Source organism: Pseudonaja textilis, chromosome Z (genome assembly GCF_049901715.1).
Source record: "Pseudonaja textilis isolate UNSWEBS1 chromosome Z, rPseTex1.2, whole genome shotgun sequence".
Lineage (NCBI taxonomy): Eukaryota > Metazoa > Chordata > Lepidosauria > Squamata > Elapidae > Pseudonaja > Pseudonaja textilis.
The window spans coordinates 60,780,051-60,804,094 of NC_142008.1; the positions used below are offsets into that span (position 1 = coordinate 60,780,051).

At 39.9% G+C, this 24,044-nt stretch overlaps 1 protein-coding gene across 2 annotated transcripts in view; it reads left to right on the top strand.

The window, feature by feature from the left end:
- The first annotated feature begins 250 nt into the window (after nucleotides 1-250).
- The window catches only part of STAC (SH3 and cysteine rich domain), a 140,607-nt gene continuing 116,813 nt past the window's right edge, over nucleotides 251-24,044 (top strand). Inside the window, exon 1 of one of the 2 annotated variants that reach the window (XM_087918088.1) lies at nucleotides 251-747. In XM_087918088.1, the coding sequence (XP_087774214.1) occupies nucleotides 643-747 (105 nt within the window). In that variant the 5' untranslated portion in view covers nucleotides 251-642. The remainder of the gene's footprint in view (nucleotides 748-24,044) is intronic. The other variant, XM_087918089.1, reaches the window with a different exon arrangement.

Below are 24,044 nucleotides of genomic sequence, written 5' to 3' on the forward strand. Positions count from 1 at the left end.
GGGATGTTCAGGGTTACATCTTATTCTTCCTGGAAAAATGAGAGAACAGCTATCCACTACCTCACTGGAAGTGTGATCCAGAAACAGAAATATTTGGATTTTAGACTTTGAGGCTTTGCTACAGTTCTTCGTCAGATTAAACTCCTTTCCACTACTAAAAACACGTGCTTCGTTCCAAGGCGCCGAAGAGCTTTGCCTCCCGCCCTTAGCCTCTCTGTGTGTTATGTCCACGCTTTCTACTCAGCTCGCTCCCTTTCAGGGCTGGGGCGGGGGCGGGGGGAGCGGTGTGTCGGCTTCTCCGCGTAACATCTACCGGGCTGGGAAGGAAAAGGGAGGGACGAAAGGAGCAAACAGTAGCAGTGTCCGCGTCGACCGTCCTTGATTAATTTGATGCCGGCGAACAATCCATAACTTGTAAGCAGGAGCTTTGAGAACCGGAGGAGGAGGAGGAGGCATAAAACACGAAGGCGATAGAAAAAGGCTGTAGGATTTATTAGTTGTTAAGTAGAAAATCCACGCCTGCATCTTGGAGTCCGAGGAAACACGCTGGCTCCGGAGGGATGGTGAAGCGAAAACACGCGAACTAAAGGGAGAGCTTTTTGATAGCTAGTCATAGCCGCTGTCTTTCCTGTCAGAGGCGAAATGATTCCTCCGGGTAACGCGACTGAAGTCAGCCTTGAGAGGGTGGAGAACGAAAATGACATTCAGCCCCCCTCTCCTGCCTCTACCACCAGCCAGGAATCAAAGGTATTTCCAGCGTCGGGTGTGTGCATCATATATCCATACAGATACACATTCACGCAAACGTTCATATATAGACGGGCTTTTGGTCAATAGCCCAACTATCAACCCGAGCCACTTATATTCAAACACATTTCAACTCACATACAGATGTTTATCTCCAGCGGAGTACCCAATTTTTCATCTTTTCCTATTGGAATCTTCGAGATGGCTCTAGAGGGGTTGCGTGATTGGTTTGGGTTTTTGAATTGTTACTGAAAGTGAATGTGTTTCAAAGGATTCTTTAGTGGGAAAGTTTTCAAGTATTTATTCCTGGAGGAATGGGGGGCATTTGTTTTTGGTTTTTTTTTAAAAAAACATTACTATATTTGGGGCTTTAGTAACTTAAATTAATAAATTATTCACTACTGTATTGAATAGACTGTGATTTATTTATTATAGACAAGTTCGCTACTCTCTTAAATGCTTTGCAAGAATTTTGTAGTTTAACCAGTAAGCAGATCAGCTGTTAAAGGTAAGCCATAGATCTTAGTTTGTGCCAGGATAGCTATCCTGTAACCAATAGGATTCCGTCCCTGTTTCCCCACCATTTTCTAAAACAATTGTTATTGGCCTGGTTAGCCCAACCTGCATGATACCAGCCAAGGTTTTGTTTCCAACATTTCAAAACTTAAAGTGATTTCCTATCTGCCACTGTGCAATTGGCAAACCATACAGAGGTGCAGTATGTTAAATTGCTCTCTATGGTGCAGTGGTCACCAGCAGTTTTTCATTCAGTTGTTGTTTTCTGAAAAGTCTCAGGTAGTCTCAAGTTTCTTTGGAAAGGATCAGTGGTTGTCAATCTGTGGTCCCCTGGGGGCCTTGATGTCATCACAGGGGATCACAAAGGCTTGAAGAAAAGTTTTAAATCTTAAGTTAGTTCTTGGGGGTCCATGGCCATGGTTCATGGCCAAAAAGGTATTTAAAGAAAACATTGAGAACCACTGGATTAGATTAAATCTGGAGCAGAATTCTGTAAAGGGACTGAAGCGGATTAAAGAAGTAATGAAACATTTCTTTTAATCTGGGCCTATTGTGAAAGGCTAGGGCACTCAGCCATTTGTTCACCAAATACATCAACTAAAGAGACTTTTTTTCAGACTACAATTCAACTCAAATCTGGCATATATTTCAATAGCTTAAAATATATGACACTGATTTAAATTGTGTTAGCACTGTTTGTCAGTGAGAATAATACTACATAAAGTATATACATAGACTCAATTTAGAGTCCAGGTAAGGTATTCTAAAAAGGCATTCTAAAAAGGGTCAGGGTTAAACTAACCTCAGGACAGGATGGGACATTCAAAGGTTGAAAACAGTACCAGGAAGACAACCAGAATGTTCTTACACAAAATGCTTTTCAAGGGACTTGCATTCCTTCAATTGCAAATACAGCTCCCATAGCTTCCAGTTAGATGTCAACTCCAGGAATTCAATCCATCAAAAGAGGCATTGAGACTTCAGTAAAATATCATTACTTGGTGAGAAAGAGGACAGACACTGCTGTAATTTTCCTTTCCATTGATCAATATAATTCCAGCAAATGTGTCAAATATAGAAACCAACCAACAAGCTAGTGCTCTGAATTGTATCATATAATCAATGAAACTGTTCCATGCTGTAATGAGAAGTTAAATGAAAGAACAACTGTGTGGCCTTGTATCTATGAGTGCTGTGGGATACAGGGAAGACTACAGTAACTGATACATATATTACTTTGGCCTGTGGGAGAAATAATTGGGGCATCTTGAATTTATAACAGGATTGCAGTCTAATCACAGGAAATATCAATTGTTTCAGCAGTTCTGAGTGAGTTTGATGCTATTTGAAGTATTTCTTTTTGATAAAGGTGGATATAAATTCTTCTTGGGAAACACCTTTGGCAGTTTGGAAATATTCTGTTAAATTTTCACATAAAAATGGCCGTATTTCAAACTATAAAGTATGAAATGATAACATTTTAAATCTAAATTACTCTTCAATTTTGAAATTCCAATTCTCATATTTTGGAGCACTCTTCAATGTTTTGTGTTGATCATTATATTTAGTTAACTAAATTCAAATGTTGGTATAAATAGTCAAATTATGCTAGTTTAAAAATGATACAGAATATTTAGTGTATTTTTCAAATGAGGAATAAAAGAGTATAGCTTTCCCTTTTTCCCCAGACATTATATCCTACCTAATTGGTTTAGTGGGAAGTCACTCTTCTTCTGAAAAATTAACAGTCTAAATTTTATTTTGGTTTTTCTTGGTTTTTAAGAAACAATTTATAAGTTCAAAGTTTAGTGCACATACATTAGCAAAGTTTATGCATTTTCTAAAAAATAAAAATCATGGTTGCCCCCAAATTGGAAGCTTTTAGGAACCTGTAAGACAAAAGGATTAAAGGAATTAGAAAAGGTAATGAGGAAAGTATCCTTTTTCTATCTTGAAGTTTGATTTCTGCTTCAGTGAGCGCCATGCTATGTTATGAGACTTGTAGTTTGGCCAGAAACTTGAGTAAAAGTACACATATTAAAAGACATTATAAAATGTTTCTTATAACCTTGCTTTTTGGATAAATAATTGGAGGAAGAATGGGGCTTTTTAATCTAACCATTGCTTTCTTGTCTTCTCCTTACTTATCAGTGCAACAGGTGCCTTAATTAAAGTGCTGCATTTCTTTTGGGCAACTCTAAATTATCTTGGGGACTGTCTTAAAGTCAAAAAGCAATGTGTAGCAAATTTCCCAGTGCTGTACTGTGTAAACATAATTCAAGGGTGACTATTTCTGAAGTTTACTCTTAAGACCTCAGTAACTACTTCTGTAGCTGCTTTTCTATCCTTGCCTTAACCAAAGGCAGATGTGTAGTCATCAAAGCACTGTTTTACTGATGCAAGCTAAAGCTGCTATTTTTATAACCCTTTCTATCCTATGGTCTTTAAAAAAGAAAACACAGATAGTGTTTTCTAAACAAACTGGATATTTTGCCCTTTTCAAAACCATATTCTACAAAATCAGTGAAGGCTTATTATAAAATAAATAAGTCTTATAATTTAAGTAGGGTTTGAAGTGCAGAAATTTGACCCTTGTTTCTATTTTGTTTGAAATTGGTTTCAAATTATGGTTTAATGGGTAGTTGCAGTCGGACATGCTGCTGTCCCATTTAGGCCATATTTCTTCTGCATAATTTGGCAAATATATGTTGCTGAATCCAATGTTCTATGATGTCCTTAGACATTTAGAATTGGAAAGAAAAGAAAACCAGGACAAATGTAAATTCCTTAGTTCAAACGGAACATTTGACAAGTTTATAAGCTAAGTTAGAAAAGCCATCATACAGCTCCTTTGGCAGTGACTGAAATCCTAAACATTAATTTGAAAAGTTCATTGGAATCAAGGCATGCTCTTTCAAATATGAAATATTACAAGAAAGTCAAGTTTATTAGAAGGTTCTCCTTTCTCATGAAAAAGCAAATCAACTGATTTCAGTACTTAATTGGCCCATCTTTTACAGCAGACAATTCTTCCTAGTAAATAATCATTTGTTTAAAGTTTCCCTTGCTTTTATATCTTGTTAAATTTCACAAATGTTCTTTCTATTTCCATTTGATCTTCACTAAATTCTTTGAGGTGTGTTGGGCTGACAGGAGTGATGGTTCAATAATTTCATGACCAAGTAGGGACAAGTTCCTCAAGATCCATGCTTTCTAAAAGATGAGAGCTTTGGAGGCACCACATGTGTCCCTCCAGCAAAAAAAAATTCTGCCCATGTCTCCTCAGATTGTTCCGCTGAAATTCAGTTGCAAAACAATGGTAGCTGGGTGGTTTTCTTATTTATATTGGGAGGCAATTGGAGTACATGGATTACACCTTTACTAAGTGTTAAATGGGCGCAGATGAAGAAAGAGCAGGACTCAGGAGTGTGAGAAACTCTTTATTTACAAACCGGAATCAAAAAGCAAACAAACACCGCCAGCGCTGACTTTTTATAGCCAGTGCTGTCCGATACTTCAGCCACTGATGGGGACTCAATCTTCCTGCCAGCAGCTGAAACCAGTAAGTGGAGTCTGATATCAGACTCCACTTTGCATCAGACTCCACTTTGCATATGATGTAACCCATGTAAATGTAGTGTCATGCATATTTAACACCCCGCCCCTCTTAGTTCAGGCTGACCAATCACCACATACGCGACAGACGTAGTCCTTCAGGTAGGAGGGGCTTCTGTGGGTACAATTAGGCCTGCGCAGTTCAGTTGTTCCTGAGGTGGCAGCCTGATTGGCAGGTCTGCTGGTGCTCCAGACTCTGCCTTTGGAAGTACCCCAAAAGTTTCTGGAAGTGTGTCAGTTTCTGTTGAGCTAGATGCCTCAGAAGTACTATGCTGGGCTCCTCCTCCCACAGCTAAGTCCTCGCTGTCCTATTCGGGGACAGCATATATATGATAATATATGTCTTTGTGGGGTTTCTAATTCCCGGGGTTTTGTTGTTGTTGGAAGTGTGCTGTGTTGTTCGGCTTCATGTGGGGGTTGAACTATGCGGCCCCGCAGTTGGTCTATGTGCCTGTTCCATGTTTTTCCCACTTCTACCTCCAGTCTGTATGATCTGGCTCTGGTACTTTAGATTATTTTTGCCGGGACCCAGGTTTCCCCTCCTATGTAGTTGCATGCATACCCTGTGTCTCCCGGTATGAATGTTCTGCCACTTCCCTGTGGAGTCTAGAGGGGTGTTGTTTGTATAATTTGGATGGATTCTGTCCAGGGTGGACCTTAATTTTCTGTTCATAAGCATTTCTGCTGGGCTTCTGTTTGTTGCTGTACTTGGTGTTGGGTTAGCAACAATTTGTTGATTTTTTCTTGCCAATCACCGGGGCCTAATTTTTTAAGAATTTCTTTGATTGTTCTGACCATTCTCTCCTCTTGCCTGTTCAACCACTGGATGAGCCAGTGCCAATAGGGCATGTCAGATCCCCAGATGGGCAAGGAAGCTTTCAAATTGCTGTGCTGTGAATTGTGGGCCATTGTCAGAAACCAGCACATTGGGTAGCCTGTGAGTGGTGAATATTTACCACAAAGCTCTGATCGTTGCCTTGGTTGTTGTGGATTTCATGATAACCACCTCGAACCATTTAGAGTATGCGTTGGCCATGATTAGGAAAGTTTGTCCCTGGCAGGGTCCTGAAAAGTCTATGTGTATGCAACCCCATGGTGCTGAGGGCTTTTCCCACTTGAGGGGGGGAGCTGAGGGAGGTGCTGGTCAGGATTCCTGACATGATGAGCATGTCTCAGGTCTCAATGTCTCTGTCTATCCCTGGCCACCAGATGTAACTCCTCACAAGGCCCTTCATTTTTACTACCCCGGGGTGCCCTTCATATAGCAATCCCAAAATTCTTTCCCTTAATGGTTGTGGTACCACCACCCTGTCTCCCCATAATAAACACCCCCTTAATGCTGATAGCTCTAGCTGTCTGTCATTGAAAGGCTTGAATTCCTCCCCTTCCATCTTGTTCGGCCAACCTCGCCATACCCAGTTCAAAACTCGTGCCAATGTTTTATCCTTCGCAGTGAGTCTCACGATGTCCGCTGCCATCAATAAACCTGGCTTGAAACATTCTACAAGATATATGGAAGATTCAGGAGCTGGGTCTTCCACTAGGTCTGGCAGGGGGCATCTGCTGAGTGTGTTAGCATGTGGAATGTTCTTTCCTGGTCTGTGTAGAAGGCTGTAGTTATATGCTGCCAGGAAAACTGTCCATCCTAGGTGATAAGATGTTGGGTGTGGGTTTGTTTCTGGAGAGAATGCCAAGTAGTGGCTTGTGGTCAGTGACCAACTCGAAGTGTCTGTTGTAGAGGTATTCATGAAAACGTTTTACTCCAGCTACGGCGGCGAGGGCTTCTTTGTCTTTTTGGCCATAGGTCCTCTCAGCTTTTGACAATGTCTTAGAATAATAGGCTATGGGGGCTTCCTTTCCATTCGGTTTTCTATGGCTCAGTACTGCCCCAATACCATAAGGTGATGCATCGCAGGTCAGCCGTAGTGGCAGGGTCTTGCTATATTGCATCAGTACTGTGTCAGATGTTAAAATGTCTTTTATTTTGGAGAATGCGGCGTCCTCGGGGGGGGCACTTCCAGGTATTATTTTTATCCAACAGTCTATGGATTGGCTCCGCTATGGTCGCCTTTTCTGGTAAGAATATGTTATAGAAGTTTAATCAGCCCAAGAAAGCTTGGAGTTTTATTTTATGGGGTGGGGGCTTTAATTGCTTTCAGCTTGCTGTTCGTGGGTTGGATGCCTGACCCATCAATTTGGAAACCCAAGAACTCTATGCTCGGTACGGCAATGTAGCATTTGTCCCTTTTTAACTTAAGCTGTGCTTCTTGGAATCTTTCTAATACTGTTCGGACCCTTTCCATTAGTTGGGGCTTTTTCTTTGGCCAAGATTATTACATTGTCGAACTAAGGAACAACTCCTGACAGACCTTGTAGCAGCCTTTCCATTACACTTTGGAAAAGGCCAGGGACTATGCTAACTCCAAATTGCAACCAGTTGCACTTGAATGCGCCCTTGTGGGTTATGATCGTTTGCGCTTCAGCGGTGGCTGCATCCACAGGCAATTATCGATATGCCTGTGCTAGGTCCAACTTAGCAAAAATCTTGCCCTGGCCCAATGAATGTAGTAGGTGCTGGACTACTGGTACTGGATATGTGCTCTGTTGTAGAGTAAGGTTTAGGGTATTCTTGTAGTCCCCACAGATTCTGACTAACCCATTGGGCTTTATAGGGGTCATTATAGCGGGTCTCCCACCTCGCATGGTCTACCGGCTCAAGGATCCCTTGAACCACCAGCTTTTTAAATTGCTCTTAAACCTTGGGCCGCAGAGCAAAAGGGACCTTCTGGGACTTCAGACAGACAGGGGCTATGTTGGGGTTGAGGTTAAAACTGATTGGGGTCTCCTTATATTTGCCCAGTTCGCTGTTGAAAACGTCCCAGAATTCCCTCGCCAACACATCTAGGCTAGGTCATTTCCCCTGCTTACTCTGGTCATTGCTGTCATGTGGATTCTGGTGAGGCTAATTTGCAGCGGCATGAACCATTCTCTCCCTAGGAGGCTGGGAAGGTCTCGGTCCACAATAGTTAGCGGTAGGGATCCCTGGAAATCTCTGTATTCCACGAGGCAGATTTTCTTTCCCAACACTGGTATTTTGTAGCCTTGGTAGTCTTTTAGTATTATCCGTTGTGGCTGGAGCTGGTTTCAGCAGATATGGGGGTTGATCTTCTGGAGAGCTGTCCAGGAGATCATTGATATATAAGACCCAGAGTCCATTCCATCGACCATAGGGTCCCATCAATCCTCACTTCGGTGAGGAATTTGTTGGATTCCCATACAGGCATGTGTGTAGCCCCCAATTGTATGGTGGGTTTCTTCTTCCCGTCCGCCATCTTGTTTTTTGAATTTCACGCCAAATGTCTTTTGATCCTTGTGTTGTCTGGTTGGGGAGTATGCTCTGTGGCTTGTTTGTCCATTGGTTGGCTGGCTCTGCAAGCTTCTGCGATGTGGCCTTTCCTCTCGCATCGTCTGCAGATCACTTCTCTAAAATGGCAGATGGACTGGGGATGGTTCCCTCTGCAGCTTCTGCAAGGCTTGGTTCCTTTGGCAGTTCCTGGTTTGCTGGGTTTTACCCGGTGGACATCTTCCTTCTCACTGTTGCTGCTTTCAGAGCAGGATGGACTTCGCGGTGCCCCCCTCTCAGCATGGGTGGTGTGGACCTTGCTGCTGCCCTTGACTCAGGCTGCCAAGCAGTCAGAGGCTTTCGTGGCTTTTGCTTTTTCCAAATCCTCCTTGAACGGGATGTCCTCCCTTGTGAACAGTTTCTTCTGCAGGGTTAAATCCTTTAGGCCGAGGACTAGCCGATCCCAGATCATTTCTTCGGTGTTTGAGAACTTGCAATTCTTTGATAGTTTCCTAAGTGCCACCATGAAACTACTTATGCTTTCTCCTTCCTTTTGGCTCTAGATGTAGAAGTCACTCCAGTTTTCCAGGTACAATGGGGTACAGTCGAAATGCCCTTTCAGTGCTTGTTGCAGTTCATCCCAGGAGACGTTCACCAGCTCATCTGCAACAAGGGCTTCAGTTAGTTCATAGAGTTCCGAATTGCAATAGGTTAAAAAGTAAGCCTTCTTCTTTACATTGGATGCTGTCTGCATCCCATTCACCTCCAGATTTAGGTTGAATCTTCCCATGTACAAGGACCACTTCTCTTTGGTTGGCTCGAATGGGAATGATAGGGGTCGGTGGGCCATGTTGATTCGCTGTCGGTCTGAATGGTCGAGTTCACAATTCAACTGGAAAATGGCCCGGTGCCCCACGAGGCCTTTTGTCTTCCTCAGAATCACACCTTCATCACCAGTGTTAAATGGGCGCAGATGAGGAAGGAGCAGGACTCAGGAGTGTGAGAAACTCTTTATTTACAAACCGGAATCAAAAAGCAAATGAACGCAGCCAGTGCCAGCTTTTTATAGCCAGCACTGTCCGACACTTCAGCCACTGACAGGGACTCAATCTTTCCGCCAGTGGCTGAAACCAGTAAGTGGAATCTGACATCAGACTCCACTTTGCATATGATGTAACTCATGTAAATGTAGTGTCATGCGTATTTAACACTAAGTTTAACAAAATCTTTATTTATTTTATTTGTTTAAGAGGCAAAAAACATGGTTCAGAAAATATCTGCCTATCCAGCTAAAGAGCCAGTTGGGACATCAGTATACTAAAACTTTTCATGCTTGAATCACTTCTGGCTCTTGATGGATGGTTTAAATTTCTAGCATGCCAAAACCTAGTTTGTCAGTGAGAAACCTAGATTCATCTGTTCCTCTCTGACTTTACAATTTGGTCCCCATAGATATATTCAGACATGCAGCCATTAATCAGGCTGAACTGGTGTAGAAAGTTAGCACCCACCCCTCTTAGAAGAATGAAGTATTTTGAGAAATATTTGAAAAGGCAGAATATTATATTTTCCTAAAGAAGAGAAACATATTTCTAAAGACAGAAACTCAGAGCGTGAGCTCCCTGACCCCAAGCAGATACAAAGTTAGGCCAGCCTTTAGAAATGCAAGTTTGGTAATCCATTACTCCCAGCAGCAAGGTCTGAACAAAGGTAGAATTAACCCTCAGCTCCTTCATTACATTAGCACACTTCAACCAAATTTGACTTCAAGATAAACATGAACCCACGTGGCCCATGGGAGTCTGACTATAGTGAATAGAATATACTTCTTGAATAGGAAGCTCTAGGGCAGGGGTCGCCAACCTTTTGGACCTCAGTGACCACCAAACTCATAATTTTAAATCCCAGGAACCATTAACTGGTTCTGTGGGCATGGCCTAATTTGTGGGTGTGGCTTGGTAGTTATGTAACTGGCTGGGCATGGCTTGTATGTAAATATTATAAATATTTATATAAATATTGAATTTTTATATAAAAAAGAGCAACTTTTACCCCAAATCAGACAGGCAGGCAGATTGAGTTGCCCCAAATCAGACAGGCAGGCAGGCAGATTGAGTTGCTCACAGAGTCACAGATTCATTCAGAGATCTATCTATCTGCCATCAACTAGCTCAGTCTGTCACATAAAATTTGCTTGCAAACAAACTCACAAGACATCCACTAACTGACTGCTTTGAAAATACCTTTCAAATGTGTTTTCAATTGTAGGATTGAAAATATTTGCTTGACTGTATGCTTTAATGTTCAAAAAGAATAATCTTTATCAGTATAAGCAGAGATGTATTCTTTAAACTTTAATGCATTTTGAAAAAATCATTATAGTAAACTGAATACCACTGTAAAACAATTTAATGGAGAGTAAAGTAAGATTTTAAACAGGCAAGAAAAAATGTATAGAATAAATGGTGCCTGGCTCAACTGGAAATAACTATGAGATGGAAACTTATCAAACAGATCCAACCTAGAAATAAAAAGAAATTTCCTGACAGTGAGAACAATTAATCAGATAAATGGGATGTCTTCAGAAATTGTGGGTATACCATCACTGGAGGTTTTTAAGAAGAAATTTGTTTTCTTGTTAAAAGAGGACTGGCTGGGAGGGGAGGGGTGAGGGGAAGGCAGGCCCTTCATGTGAGTGACATCAAGTTGGCCATGCCCACCCAGTCACATGACCACCAAGCCACACCCAGCCAGTCACGTGACCACCAAGCCATGCCGTCCAGTCACATGACCACCAAGCCACACCACCCAGTCACGTGACTGACAAGCCATGCCCACCCAGTCATGTGACCGACAAGCCATGCCCACCCAGTCACATGACCACCAAGCCACCTTGCCCAACCTTCCTCCCACAGCTGGCAGCAGAGGGGAAGGCCAGCCCCCTCATCTCCAGCAATGCCCTGTATGCTGAGTTCCGATTTGGGGCTCGCCATACCTGGAGTGTGGCAGTGGTGATGGTGGCATGCTCTAGTTGTTTTCATTGGCGAGAGAGACTGCAGGAAGGCTCTTGCCGAGAAGGCAAGTGGTGGTGGCGCATCCTGGAACTTCCCAGCAGTGAGGAGTTTTCTGGGGCGGCTTTGGTGGCAGCAGCTGTAGTGGCAAAAAGCAAAAGGTAAATAGGGAGAGGCGAGCAGTGGGGGTAGTAGTGCATCTTGGAACTGTGCCGGTGGTGGGGAATTTCCTTTGGCAGCTTTGGCAACAGCCTTTGCTGCAAAAGGCAAGAGGAGGGGGGCAGAAGGTGAGCAGTGGTGGTGGTGGTGGCGGCGACTTTTCTTGGGCAGCTTTGGCAGCAGCAGCAGCAGCACAGCATACCAGGGTGGCAATGGTGGGGTGTTCCCTCAGGGGGGTGGTCCCCCAGCCGGATGGTGGTCCCCTGGCCATGCCCCCGTGGTTTCTTCCCTTTATTCATTCCCTTCTCTCCCAGCCATCATAGCCATGGCCCTGCGGCTTCTTCATGGCCATCTATGGCCTTGCGGTGGGAGGCCAGCTAGCTAGCTAGTCACAGCAAAGCAAGCCAGGCAAGCCCAGGGATGAGGGGGACAGCGCTGCAGCCTAGGCTAGCCTGGGAGTCGACTGGACTGGGGCTTGCTTGTAGGCTCAATCACCCAGGGAGATCAGGGCCGCGGTGGAAAGCAGACAGCAATGGCAGGCGAAGGCAGGTTAGCAATGGTGGGCAAGATGAGGAATGACTGGGCGGGATGGGGCAAGTGGATGAGCAGGAAGGGGCGGGGCCAGCCAGGGGGCGTGATTTACCAGTTGTCTGAACTATGCAGAATCATAACAACCAGTTCTACTGAACCAGTCCAAATTGGTAGAATTCCACCCCTGCTTCTAGTGATGTATTTTGAATGACTTTCAGGTGATTGCACATCATAACACTTTGTATAGTGACTTTTTTTTTTTTAAAAAAGAACTCCCTCTTTCATTGAAGTCACTGGAAATGGAAATTATTAACACCAGTTCCAAGATTGGTATGAAATTGGGCATGCTATAGGGATATAACCAGGCAGGGAAGAAATATGGAATATATCAAAGGTATGTGCCACAATTACTTCCCTGTAGTTGGTTTTTCTTCCTAGGCTGGCAGCACTTAACCCAGCCTCTCATAATTGGTAACAAGTCACTCAGTTCCATTCAGCAGAAAGATCCTCCATATAAGTTTATTGAAAATAGTATTCTGAGGAAAGACAAATGGTTAAACATTTCAAAATTTTCAAAATTATACAATAATACATTCTATATTTGAAGTGTGCAGTTTTTATCCAAATTGATGCCCCCAGATATATTAAGATTTCCCATATAATAAGGCTAAATCTGAAATTATGATCTGAAAGCATCAAGGCAGAGAAAACCTGTAGGAAGTCTTTCATTAGAAATTTATATTCTGTTTCTAGTAAACCCCATTTTTTAAAATAAAGTTGTATGATACAGTTTCTTCATTTTGTATTAATGCTTCAATTTTATAACCACAATATACCGGTTGTATCAACATTATGTTCAACCATTTAACTTTTCTTTATACAATACCATATTTATTTTTCTTATTCCTATAGTTATAACCGGAGTTTCTATATGTATATATTTTTAACTATTGTTATACTCATATTGTTTTTAATACTTTGATTGTCTTTCATTGTAGTTTTCTAATCTTTGCATCTCTTATCTAAACAATTGTACCGTATGTCCCAAACAGAATAATAATCTGATTTTCCTTTATCTTTAATTTCCATCGTCAACCTGTACATTTCAGCACAATCAAGTATTTTCCTTATTACCATTTCTAACTTAATGCCTTTGGAAATAACTGTGTTTTGCTTTTCCCATCCCAAATGAATGCATGCCTCCCCAGTTGTTAGTCATGTCCTTCTATTGCTAAAATCCTTTTGTCCTTTAAATATATCCACTCCTTAATCTATGTAAGGACTGAGGCTTGATAATATAGCTCCTAGGCTGGTAGTCCAAATCCACTGTTACTTTTACTGTTCTGTAACATTTTCAATTTGATCTGTGGCTTTTCCCATAACCAGATAAATTTCGCTATTAATCTATTTAAATCTTTAAATAATTTTCTACTTAATTTTATTGGGACCACTTGAAAAAAAAAAAAAATTTTCAGTAGGATGTTCATTTTAGCTATTCTTCCAATTAGTAAGAGTTGTAACTTTTTCCACTTGTCCAAATCTATCTTTATTTGCTGCATTAATTTGATCGGTGCATCTTGGGGATAGCCAAATTCCCAAATATTTAATCTTTTTAGTCACCTGCATATCCATCTTCTCCATTAATTCATTTTTCTGTTTATCGGGTTTTTGTCATTATCTTAGTCTTATCTTTATTTATTTCAAGTCCTGCCACCACACCAAAGTCTTCTATCTTTTTAACTAATTAGGGTTCTGTTTCTAATGGTTCTTCCAAAATAAATACCAAATCATCAGCAAATGCTTGGACTTTATATTGCTCCTTTTTAATTTTCTTTTATTTCCTGGTCTTGTCTAAGTTGAACTTTTAGCGTTAATATAAATAATAGAGGGGATAGGGGGCATCCTTGTCTCTCACCTTTATTTATATTGAAGTTTCCTGTTGTTTCCCCATTTATTATCACCTTCGCCATCTGGTTGCAATATATTGCTTAGATCATCTTTATAAATGTTTTCACCAAAATCCCTATTTTTTAATCATTGTATCATGAATTGCCAGCTCATATGAACGCTTTTTGTGCGTCTAAGAAAACCAGTGCTAATTGTTTTTTGGGGTGTGCTTCATAGCATTCCAGGACGTTCATAATGATTCTCATATTGTTTTTCAGTTGCCTTTTAGGAAGGAAACCATTTTGATCAGGGTGTATAAATTCATTTAGAAATCTTTTAAATCTTTCTGCGGTTATAGAGGCAAGGATTTTGTCATCAACAGTTAGTAATGAAATTGGACTATTTCCTTTTTCTCTTCATTTCGATGGTACAGAGCTCTTTCTCATCCTGTAATTGTTGTATGATTTTCTTTTCTTTTTCCTTTTTTAAACTGATATTTATTTATTTATTTAATTATATTGCCGCCTATTTGCCATTGGCGACTTGAGGAGGCTTACACAATTTAAAACCATATTTCAAACAACAACAAAAAACAACTAACAAACAGAATCAAATAAATGAGTAAAGTACAATAGAACAAAATTTGGGAAAACAAAAAATAAAACAAAAAACAAAAAATCAAAAGCCAACTCCCACCCACCCCCGCCCTGACGACAGCAGATCACACTAGCTCTGTTGAGGTAATACCCCTTTTGGATAGGACAATATATACAACCTTACATTCTAAGTCCATACTCCTCACAGAAGCCTTATGCTTTATAGAGCCTTGGGCCTTTGTAAAATGATCTGCTGTATTGTTTTCTGACATACAGTATTCTAGCTTAATCATTTTACTTTGCATACATTGTCACATTTAAATATCTTAAATCTGTGTGTTTCATTCTTGTCTTAACAGCAATATTTGAAGCCATCTGTATTGCTGATTGGTTATCTTCATAAACTACAATAGAATCTGTTACATTAATTCCCATTTCAATTAGTAATTGTTTATACAAAACTAAATCTGTACATAATAAAGACAAACATGAGAATTCAGCCTCCATTGTTGACAAACGTAGATGTTTCTGTCTAATAGACCTCCATCCAATCAATGCTTTTCCCAATAATACTACAGTACCTGATATAGATTTTCGTGTATTTATGTCTGTAGCAAAACTTGCATCAGCATATACAGTTAAACTCAGTTCATCTTTAGGCTCCAAATAAAATGCATAATGCATTGTTTGTTTTAGATATCTTGACACACATTTAGCAGCTTGCCAGTGCCTGTCAGTTGGCTCAGTGTTAAATCTTACTAATCGATAAACACGGTATGTGATATCTGGCCTTGACCAATTACTGAGATAAGATAAACTACCAATCAAGGACCGATAAATGTTCTTATCAAAAATAGGACCTTGAACATCACTGTGGCTAAACTCCTGGCTCATCGGTCTTTTAGCTGGTTTACAAAGTTCCATTTTAAAACTTTTTAGCAATTGGTTAATTTTATCTACCTGTGAGATTTTGTATTCTCCCCTAGTTCTATCTATCTTTAAACCAAGATATTGTTTAATTTCTACTGACTGTTTTATTTTAAATTTCTTCTCTAACAGTGAGATTATTCTAGTAGCTTCTTGTTTGGTTTTGGTGATTAATGCTATGTCATCAGTAAACAATAACAATAATGACACTATGCCATCACCTTCTCTTTTAAACAAACATGGATCAGCCATGCCAGCTACAAAGCCTATCTTAGTTAATTCTTTAACTATACACAGGTTCCACTCATATCCAGATTGCTTCAAACCATAAAGACTCTTTTTCAATTTCCAGCAATCATTATTATCAGTATTATCATTTTTTATACCTAAAGGTTCCTTTAAATATATAGTGTGTTGCAACGGTCAATGCAGATATGCCGTCTCTACATCCAAATGATTTACAATGTATTTCTCCTTAGCTGCCCACACTAATGCTGCCCTTGATGAGGTAGCCTTCAGACTAGGTGCAAACATCTCATTGTAGTCGTTTGCTGTCTGATTGAACCCTTGTGCTACTAATCTGGCTTTATGGGTAACAGTCCCATCCACACCTGTCTTGAGTTTATAAATCCATTTACATCCTATGGCATGTTTACCTGGTGGTAACTTAACATTTTCATATACTTCCCCTTTTTTTAATGATTCCAGTTCCTTATCCATAGCTTCCTGCAAATCAGCCTGATCCTTAGCAGGATACAGTTTTAGTTCACTAGAATTACTTGGAACTGTATTCACCTGGCATACAACACTAGCCTGATATCTATCAGGTGGCCGTGTTACTCAGGTTGAACATCTTGGTAATACAGGGCTGGTGGACTTTCCTGTGCCACCTGCTCCTGTTCTTCTACCTCTTCCCGTGCCTGTTCCACTACTTCCTCCTGTGCTTCCTCTTTAATGGCTATTTGTGGTTTACTTATTTTATCTTTAGAGACTATTTGGGTGTCAATAATAATATCATTGCTGGATTCCTGTTCCAGTTTATCCCACCCAATGTGCTTGAAAATTTTTGCACTAGCACTACAATAAACATGAGCTGTGTCTTGATCCCAGAATCTAAACAATCTATGGTTAGCTTCGTAACCCACAAAAAATAATTTCTTAGCTCTATGTTGCCCTTTCAGTCTTACTTGTGAGGGAATATGCACCCATGCTGGAGCTCCAAATGTATGTAGGTAACTTAAATTTGGCTTTCTGCCATGCCAACGAGTGAATGGCAATTCTCCAGTTGTTGTGTTAACTACATTGTTTAACACATGGTTGCTACACATTATGGCCTCACCCCACAGTGTTTCAGGTAAACCTGAGTCAGATAACATAGTACAAGCCATGGCTTGTAATGTTTGCCCTCTCCGTTCTACAAGCAAGTTATGTTGTGGTCTGTAAGGTGCAGAACGTTTATGCTCAACACCAGCCAATTTCAACATAGTTTGGAATCTTTTGTTAACAAACTCAGTCCCATTATCAGTAACTAAAGTAATTACTTTACTTTTCATTTTTCTCTCTGCAAACCTTAGTCAGTTAAAGAAATGTTGGAATGTTTCTGTTTTGTTTTTCAAAAGATAGCAGAAGCCGTACTGTGAGTAATGGTCCATAATACTCAAAATATAGCAGGCACCTCCTAAACTTGATTTCTTAGGACTTGTCAGCAAACACAACCTCTAAAGGTTGTTTGGTCTTAAACCCATTAAGTCTGTTTGCAGGAATAACCTTGCTCTTCTCCTGGCTACAAGCATTACAGTTTAAATACTTGCTACAGGGTTTCAATTTTACTCCCTCTGACAATTCAACAGTTTGTTTAAGCATTTTGAAATTAATGTGCCCTAGACGTCTATGCAGTAAATGTATACATTCATCATGTGGCTTAACATTGTTATAAACTAAGTTAGCCATCTTCAACTTGCCATCAAGTATCACATACAAATCATTATCTAAAGCAGCAATAACCCTTTTACCCTCTTTCTCTATTATACAGTTATCTCCCCTCAAGGTTACTACATAACCAAGATTAACTAAAGCCCTTACTGATAACAAATCAAATTTCAGTTTAGGTACATATAACAGTTAAATGTTTGTTTATACAAGAACAATATACAGTACCTTGACCTGATGCTTTAATGTTCCATCCATTTGCCAATGATACATGTTGTTTACTCGTGGACATCTTTATAAACCTTTTTCTATCTTTAGTAATGCACTGCGATGCTCCACTATTAACAACCCGCAAATCATGGTTTGCAGTTGAATTGCTAGACATAGATAAACTAACATTCTTCTTGGCCTTCTGGTGATAACCAGTATTCTGTTGTTTTCCTTTTTTACAGAATCTAGCTATATGTCCCTTAGCACCACAAGAAAAACATTTCCTAATAGTATAGGCAGTTGAAGATAAATCCTCTTCTTGTGGTTGTTTCTTCCTCAGTTGATCTCTATCCAGCCATCTTCTTGCTTCTTCTAACAACCTTCCAGTTATGTCAGTCAATGTCAGTTTATCTCTGGGCAGTACTTCCACTGAAGATACATAGTCATCATAACTTTCATCCAATGAGGAAAGAATGATGTAAACTTGATGCAGCTCTGAAAATATCAGTTCCTTTTCATGTAGCTCTTGAAAACTTCTTTCCATGAAATTCAAATGAGCTAACATATCTCCACCTTTCAGAAGACGTGCTCTAAAAAGTTTACGTGTAAGATGTATGTGTGCACCTACACTGTCACGAACATAAATCCTCTTCAAATTCTCCCAACACCTAGCAGCAGACTCTTCTCCACGAATATGGACTAGCTGCTGGTCACTCAGTGTTAATCCAATTATACAAAGAGCTCATACATTGTTCTGTTTAAAGTAAGCAAGCTTCTTGGCATCGTCCTCATTTTCTGGATCCCAAGCATTTACATCTGGTGGGTCTTGAACTACATTCCATAAACCTTTTTACGCAGAAGTATACTGCACTTCATAGACCAGGAAACATACTTTGTTCCATCCAACCGGGTTATCAGTGATAGACTTGTTGAAGTGTCTTGTGCCATCTTTACCAGGATATTAATCCAAAATTAAACAGTAAACAGCTATCTGTATACAGTACTGTGTATTCACACCAACTCTCAGTTATCTGAGCCTGGTATGGCCTGGGCCCATAACCAGTGTTGAGGTAATTCCCCATTAGGAGAATGAGCGCATACAGGGAGACGTAGTGAGAGAAGTGTTTGAAGAATACACACACAGCGCACAGATATACTATACAGTAAATGTTGGTTTTTACTTCCCAAAACTTTTAAGCAAAGTTCAAACACAGTCCAAAGTCATTCACTGGTAAGATCAGGAATAATCCAATAACAAAGTCCAGTGTCAAAAACAGTTCAGTATCAGACTTACATCAAATCCATGAATAACAGTGAAGTAGAAGGAACGGCAATACTCTCCAACAGAAGGAAACAGAGACTCACTGAGACTAAGACTAAGCAACCCAGGTTTCTTACTCCATCTTTTGGCCGTTTGAGAAACCACACCCAATTACAGTTTTGCATTTTCTTAAAGATACAGTATTAAAGTGTCTATCCTGGTTTATATATTTCCAACCCAAATAGCTGTTAGTTGACTTATATTCCTAACAGGCTCCATCCCTCTCTGGGTTCCCCAGGCCCTCTGGCAAAACCAGATCTTCAGTGCCTTTTGGAATAGTATTAGTGAGGGGGCCATTCTAATCTCTGTGGGAATGATGTTCCAAAGAGATGGAGCACCATGGAGAAGGCCCTTCTTCTGAGTCCCACCAGGTGTATTTTCCTCAGGTGTAGGACCCACAACATTCCCTGCCTCCTCGCTCTAATGTGTTGGGTGGATGTGAATGGCAAGAGATGTTTCCTTAGATAACCATATTATATGCTAGCCATCTACCTGGTTTGTTTACCTATTCAAAAAAGTTTTGTTTTGCCATTTTGATTTTTTGTGCCATTTTGTCTTGTATTATTAAGTTCAATCTGTGTTTTATTAGATCCCTTTTCTCCTTTATTTTGTGACTTTTAGGGTCTTTTTGCAAATCTAATTCTAATTTGTGGAGCTCGTTCTGTAATATGTTTGGCTGTTGTTTCTTTTTCTTATTTCTCTTTGCCATGTATGTTACTGTTAGTTCTTGGATGTATGCTTTTACCATGTCCCACACATTTTGCAGTGATGTTTCTTCTTTTTTGTTTTCTTTGAAAAATAATTTCATTTCTTTTTCCACCATTTGTATATATTCCTTATCTTTTAAAATGTTTTGATTCATTGTCCATGTCTGGTTCTTCTTTTGTCCCCCTCCATACCAGTTTTATAGGATTATGATCAGTCCATGTATTTGTTATTATGTTGATCTCTTGAATATCTACTCTCATTTCCGCAGTCATCCAGACCATTTTGATTCTTGACCATGAGTGGTGGGAGTTGGAGTAGAATGTATGTTGGTTTGCTTTTAAATTTAATTTTCTCCACTTATCTCATAGCTCCAATTCCTGTGCCATCTCAAAAATGTATTTGGTAGTGTTCTCCATTTCCCCCCTTCTTTTACTGCTTCTGTAGTCTTTTTTTAACATCAACAATTGCATTGAAGTCCCCTACTAAACACAATTTTTCATATAATCTTCCATAAAAATCTTCTTGTTCGTTGGTAGGGTGTATATTGCAATTTGGAGCACTTGCTTCTGATTTATTGATATTTCTACCATTAATATCCTTTCTTCTTCATCTGTATATATTTGTTTTGCTTTTTTGATATACAATGCTATTCCTCTTTTCTTTTGGCATGCCAGAGGTATGTATAGCTTCCCCATTTTAGGGTATTCTAGTAGATTACCATATTGTTTCTTGATATGGACTTCTTGGAAACAGGTTATATCTGAATTCAGTCTTTGTAATCTTATCAGCATTTGTTTTCTTTTTATAGGAGAGTTCAATTCATTAATATTAATTGATATTAATTGATTTCCTCTTTCATTTTTCTAGTTATATGTAGGTCTCGCTGTTCTAGTTGTTCTTGTCTCTCTGGATTTTTATTCGTGCCCCTTCTCGCTCCACCTGGTTGTTTCTACCCTCATTCTTTCTTCTTGTTCTGTCTCTTTTTCTTCTACTTGGTGTTCATCTTGGCTTTCACTTTCCATTTCCTACCTACTCCCCATCTCTTCATCTGTTGTAAAGTGGTGTTCAAAGAATTCATGCATTTCTCTTACATATCAATCCTAAATTTCTTGTCTTGCCATGATATCAAGATTCCTTCCAGTATCAGCCATCTTAACATCACACTGTGCATTGTCAAAGATCGATATTTTCTCCTCTGTTCTCTAACCTCCTGGGTACTTGTTTTAGGATTTGAATTTCTCTCCCTTTGTACTTCATGGGTTCATATCTCGACCTTCTATATACTTCATCTCTCAGTGTCTTTTTGGTGAACCTCACAGGTACTTCTCTTGGCAGTTTGTGCCTTCTTGCATAATTTGTGTGAATTCTGAACACTTCATCAAGATCTTGTATAGTGTGTTTGCTTTTCTATACTATTGGGCTCAGTAGGTCATTCATTACTGTAACCAAGTCTTCCTCTTTATTTTCCACTATGTTCTGAAATCTCAGGTAGAAAGATGCTTTTTCCATTTCCAGAAAGAGCATTATGTCTCCTAAGTCCTTGTTGGCCAAGGTTAATTTTTGTTCCATTTCTTCCATCTTCTTTTGTTTGTTTCATTCTTATCTCTATAGTTTGTATTCTCTGTTCATTCTTAATTATTGTTTGTTGAACATTCCCTATTTTCTCATCCATCCTTCAAATTTTATTTTTTATTTATTTATTTTGATTTGTCAATCGCTTACAAGATAATAGGTATAAGTATATACATAGTTATGAATACATGAAATGGCTACATATAAGAAAAATAACAGAAACATTAGGACAGGGACGGTAGGCACATTGGTGCGCTTATGCATGCTCCCTACAGACCTCTTAGGAAAGGGGTGAGGTCAATAGTAGAGAGTCTAAGGTTAATGTTTTGGGGGTTTGGGGAAGAAACCACAGAGTCAGTTAGAGTATTCCAGACATTGACCACTCTGTTGCTGAAGTAGTATTTCCTGCAATCAAGTTTGGTGAGGTTAACCTTGAGTTTGTATCTAATGTGTGCTCTTGTATTGTTATGGTTGAAGCTGAAATATTCATTGACAGGTAAGTCATTGCAATGTATGATTTTATATACCATACTTAGATCAGACTGAAGACAGCATAATTCAAGGTTTTCTAGGTCTAGAATTTCAAGTCTGGTGACATAAGGTATTCTACAACGAGTAGTGCAGTGGAGAATTCTTCTTGTGAAATATTTCTGGACTTTCTCAACTGTGCTAATACATAATGTGGGTTCCAGACTGATGAGCTGTATTGGAGAATTGGTCTAGCAAATGTTTTGTATGCTCTAATTAGTAGTGTGATATTACCAGTGAAAAAGCTACATAGGATTAGATTAACAACTCTTAATGCCTTTTTGGCTATGTAGTTACAGCGGGCTCTAGCACTTAGATCATTAGAGATGAGTATTCCAAGGTCCTTTACGGAGCTTGGATCATCAACAAGGTCTTGACTATTTAGCTTGTATTTTATTTTCTGATTTTATTTTTCTGATTTTATTTTATGATTCTGTAAAGTCGATGTCTCCTTTCATATCCCCCATCTTGTTCTTCATCTCCTCATGGTTTCTGCATATATTTTCTTGGGTCTTTGTCATAGTTTCTTGTATCATAAGCAGCATCACCTGCATGTTCTGCATAGAAACTGCCTTCTCCACCCCCAATATGCTTTCTATCAATCTCTGGCTAGTCAGGGGTGATGTTTTAGGTGTTGGTGTCGATGATGCTTTCTTTCCAATTTTTGTGATAGCTGATGTGCTTGTCATCTTCCAAAATCAAAGGGTATTTTTCCAAAATATTTTAAAATACTTAATTATTCCCTTCTTAATTTCCATATTTCCCCTACAGTCTCTCTTCAACCCCTTGTCCATCCCCCCATGTCACATAAGCAATATATAATGTCTGTCCCATATATCTATACAGTTAACAATAACAATAATATATGGATGATTTGAAGCTGTTTGGTAAAACAAAAAGTGAACTGAATTCACTAATTGAAAGCACAAAAGAATTTAGCCAGGATATTGGCATGCATTTTGGAATTGACAAATGTGCAACAATGGCAATCAAAGCAGGCAAGGTCATAGAAGATGATAGAATAGAACTTGAAAATGAAGAAATGATAAAGGCAATGAAACCAGAAAAAGGCTATAAGTACTTAGGGATTTTAGAAGCCTCTGATTTAATGCATAATAAAGTCAAGGAATCAACTTCAGTGTCAAGCCTGAAATTGTCATAAGTGTGGCCATTTTAGTTTGTCTCAATATATATATATTTTCCTATTTTCCCTGTGGTAGTCATGCGGGGGGGAGGGGGGGAGTTGCAGGCTTGACACATTCCTAAGGTGGAAGGAGTGGAAATAAAGAGAGCGTTATGGCTAGGTGATCTTCTTTTCCATGGGAAATGAATGGTCCAGGCTTGGGGCCCTGGAGGTGGAGATTTATGACATCAAGCAACATTGTATTACTTCTGTTGGAGAATGTGACTTTTCAGGGCTGTTTCTAACTTCTAATATTGTGGGGTAATTCTGGGTTGGGTCAGATCCAGAATTACCATGGACTTTGCCAATTTGATGTTTTCCTAAATAAAAGAAATCTTTTTGAACATGGACTTTGTTATTTTTCTTTTAACCTGGATTTCATTACTTGGAAACCTGATATTATGCCGGATCTCACAAAAACCATAATCCCAGAGAGGGGTTGTTATTCAGGGTCTTGAGCCCTGGCTGCTTATTTGGCATTTTGGGTAACAGTAAAGACTCAGGGAAGATGGAAGAAGGACGGAACCTGGGGGCACTGGAACGTGAGTGCAAACTCTGCGGGGGCCTTGTGTTAAGTTGTCGGCTGAGCAGCAAGCCTCCCAAAGAGTTCCCCAGGAAACCATCAGAGCAATGGCGGTCGTGGAGGACATTGCCTGCCATCTGAGGGCCCGCCTGAAATTTCTGACTGAGTGGTCTGGAAGCACAAGTGTTGTGACTGAGAAGGCTTGAGCCTGCTGTGAGCTTTGAGTCTGATGTGTCAGAAGACACAAGTTTGAGTGATGAGGAGGGTTTGGCATTGGAATTTGAGCCTGCTTTAATGGGAGATGCAGACATGAGCCAGGAGGATGAGGAAGTGTCCGAATCATCATCCTCTCCAGAACCTTCCACGTCAATTATGCCTCAGGTGTCAGCAGCTGATTCACAAAACGTGCCAGAGTCTTTGAGTGATGATCAAACTGACGAATGTTGAGTTGATGCAAGAACTAGACGTAGGCTGAGACGTCAAGCACAAATTGAAAGGAAATGTCAAATCAGAGACTAATTAGAAAGACTGACATATCCCTTCAAGGAATATAAGGAGGCCTGTTAGCTAACGATCTTTGTTCGGATCAAACTTCGTTAATTATGTTCGCAGTTTGGAAGAAACCTTCTATTTGCTTTTTGGCTCTGATTTATCGTGTGGCTTATTATCTGGGTTTGTAGACAGCTTCTGGGAAAGCTGCCAACGACGACTACAAAGGAAAGTTAACTCTGTTGTTCC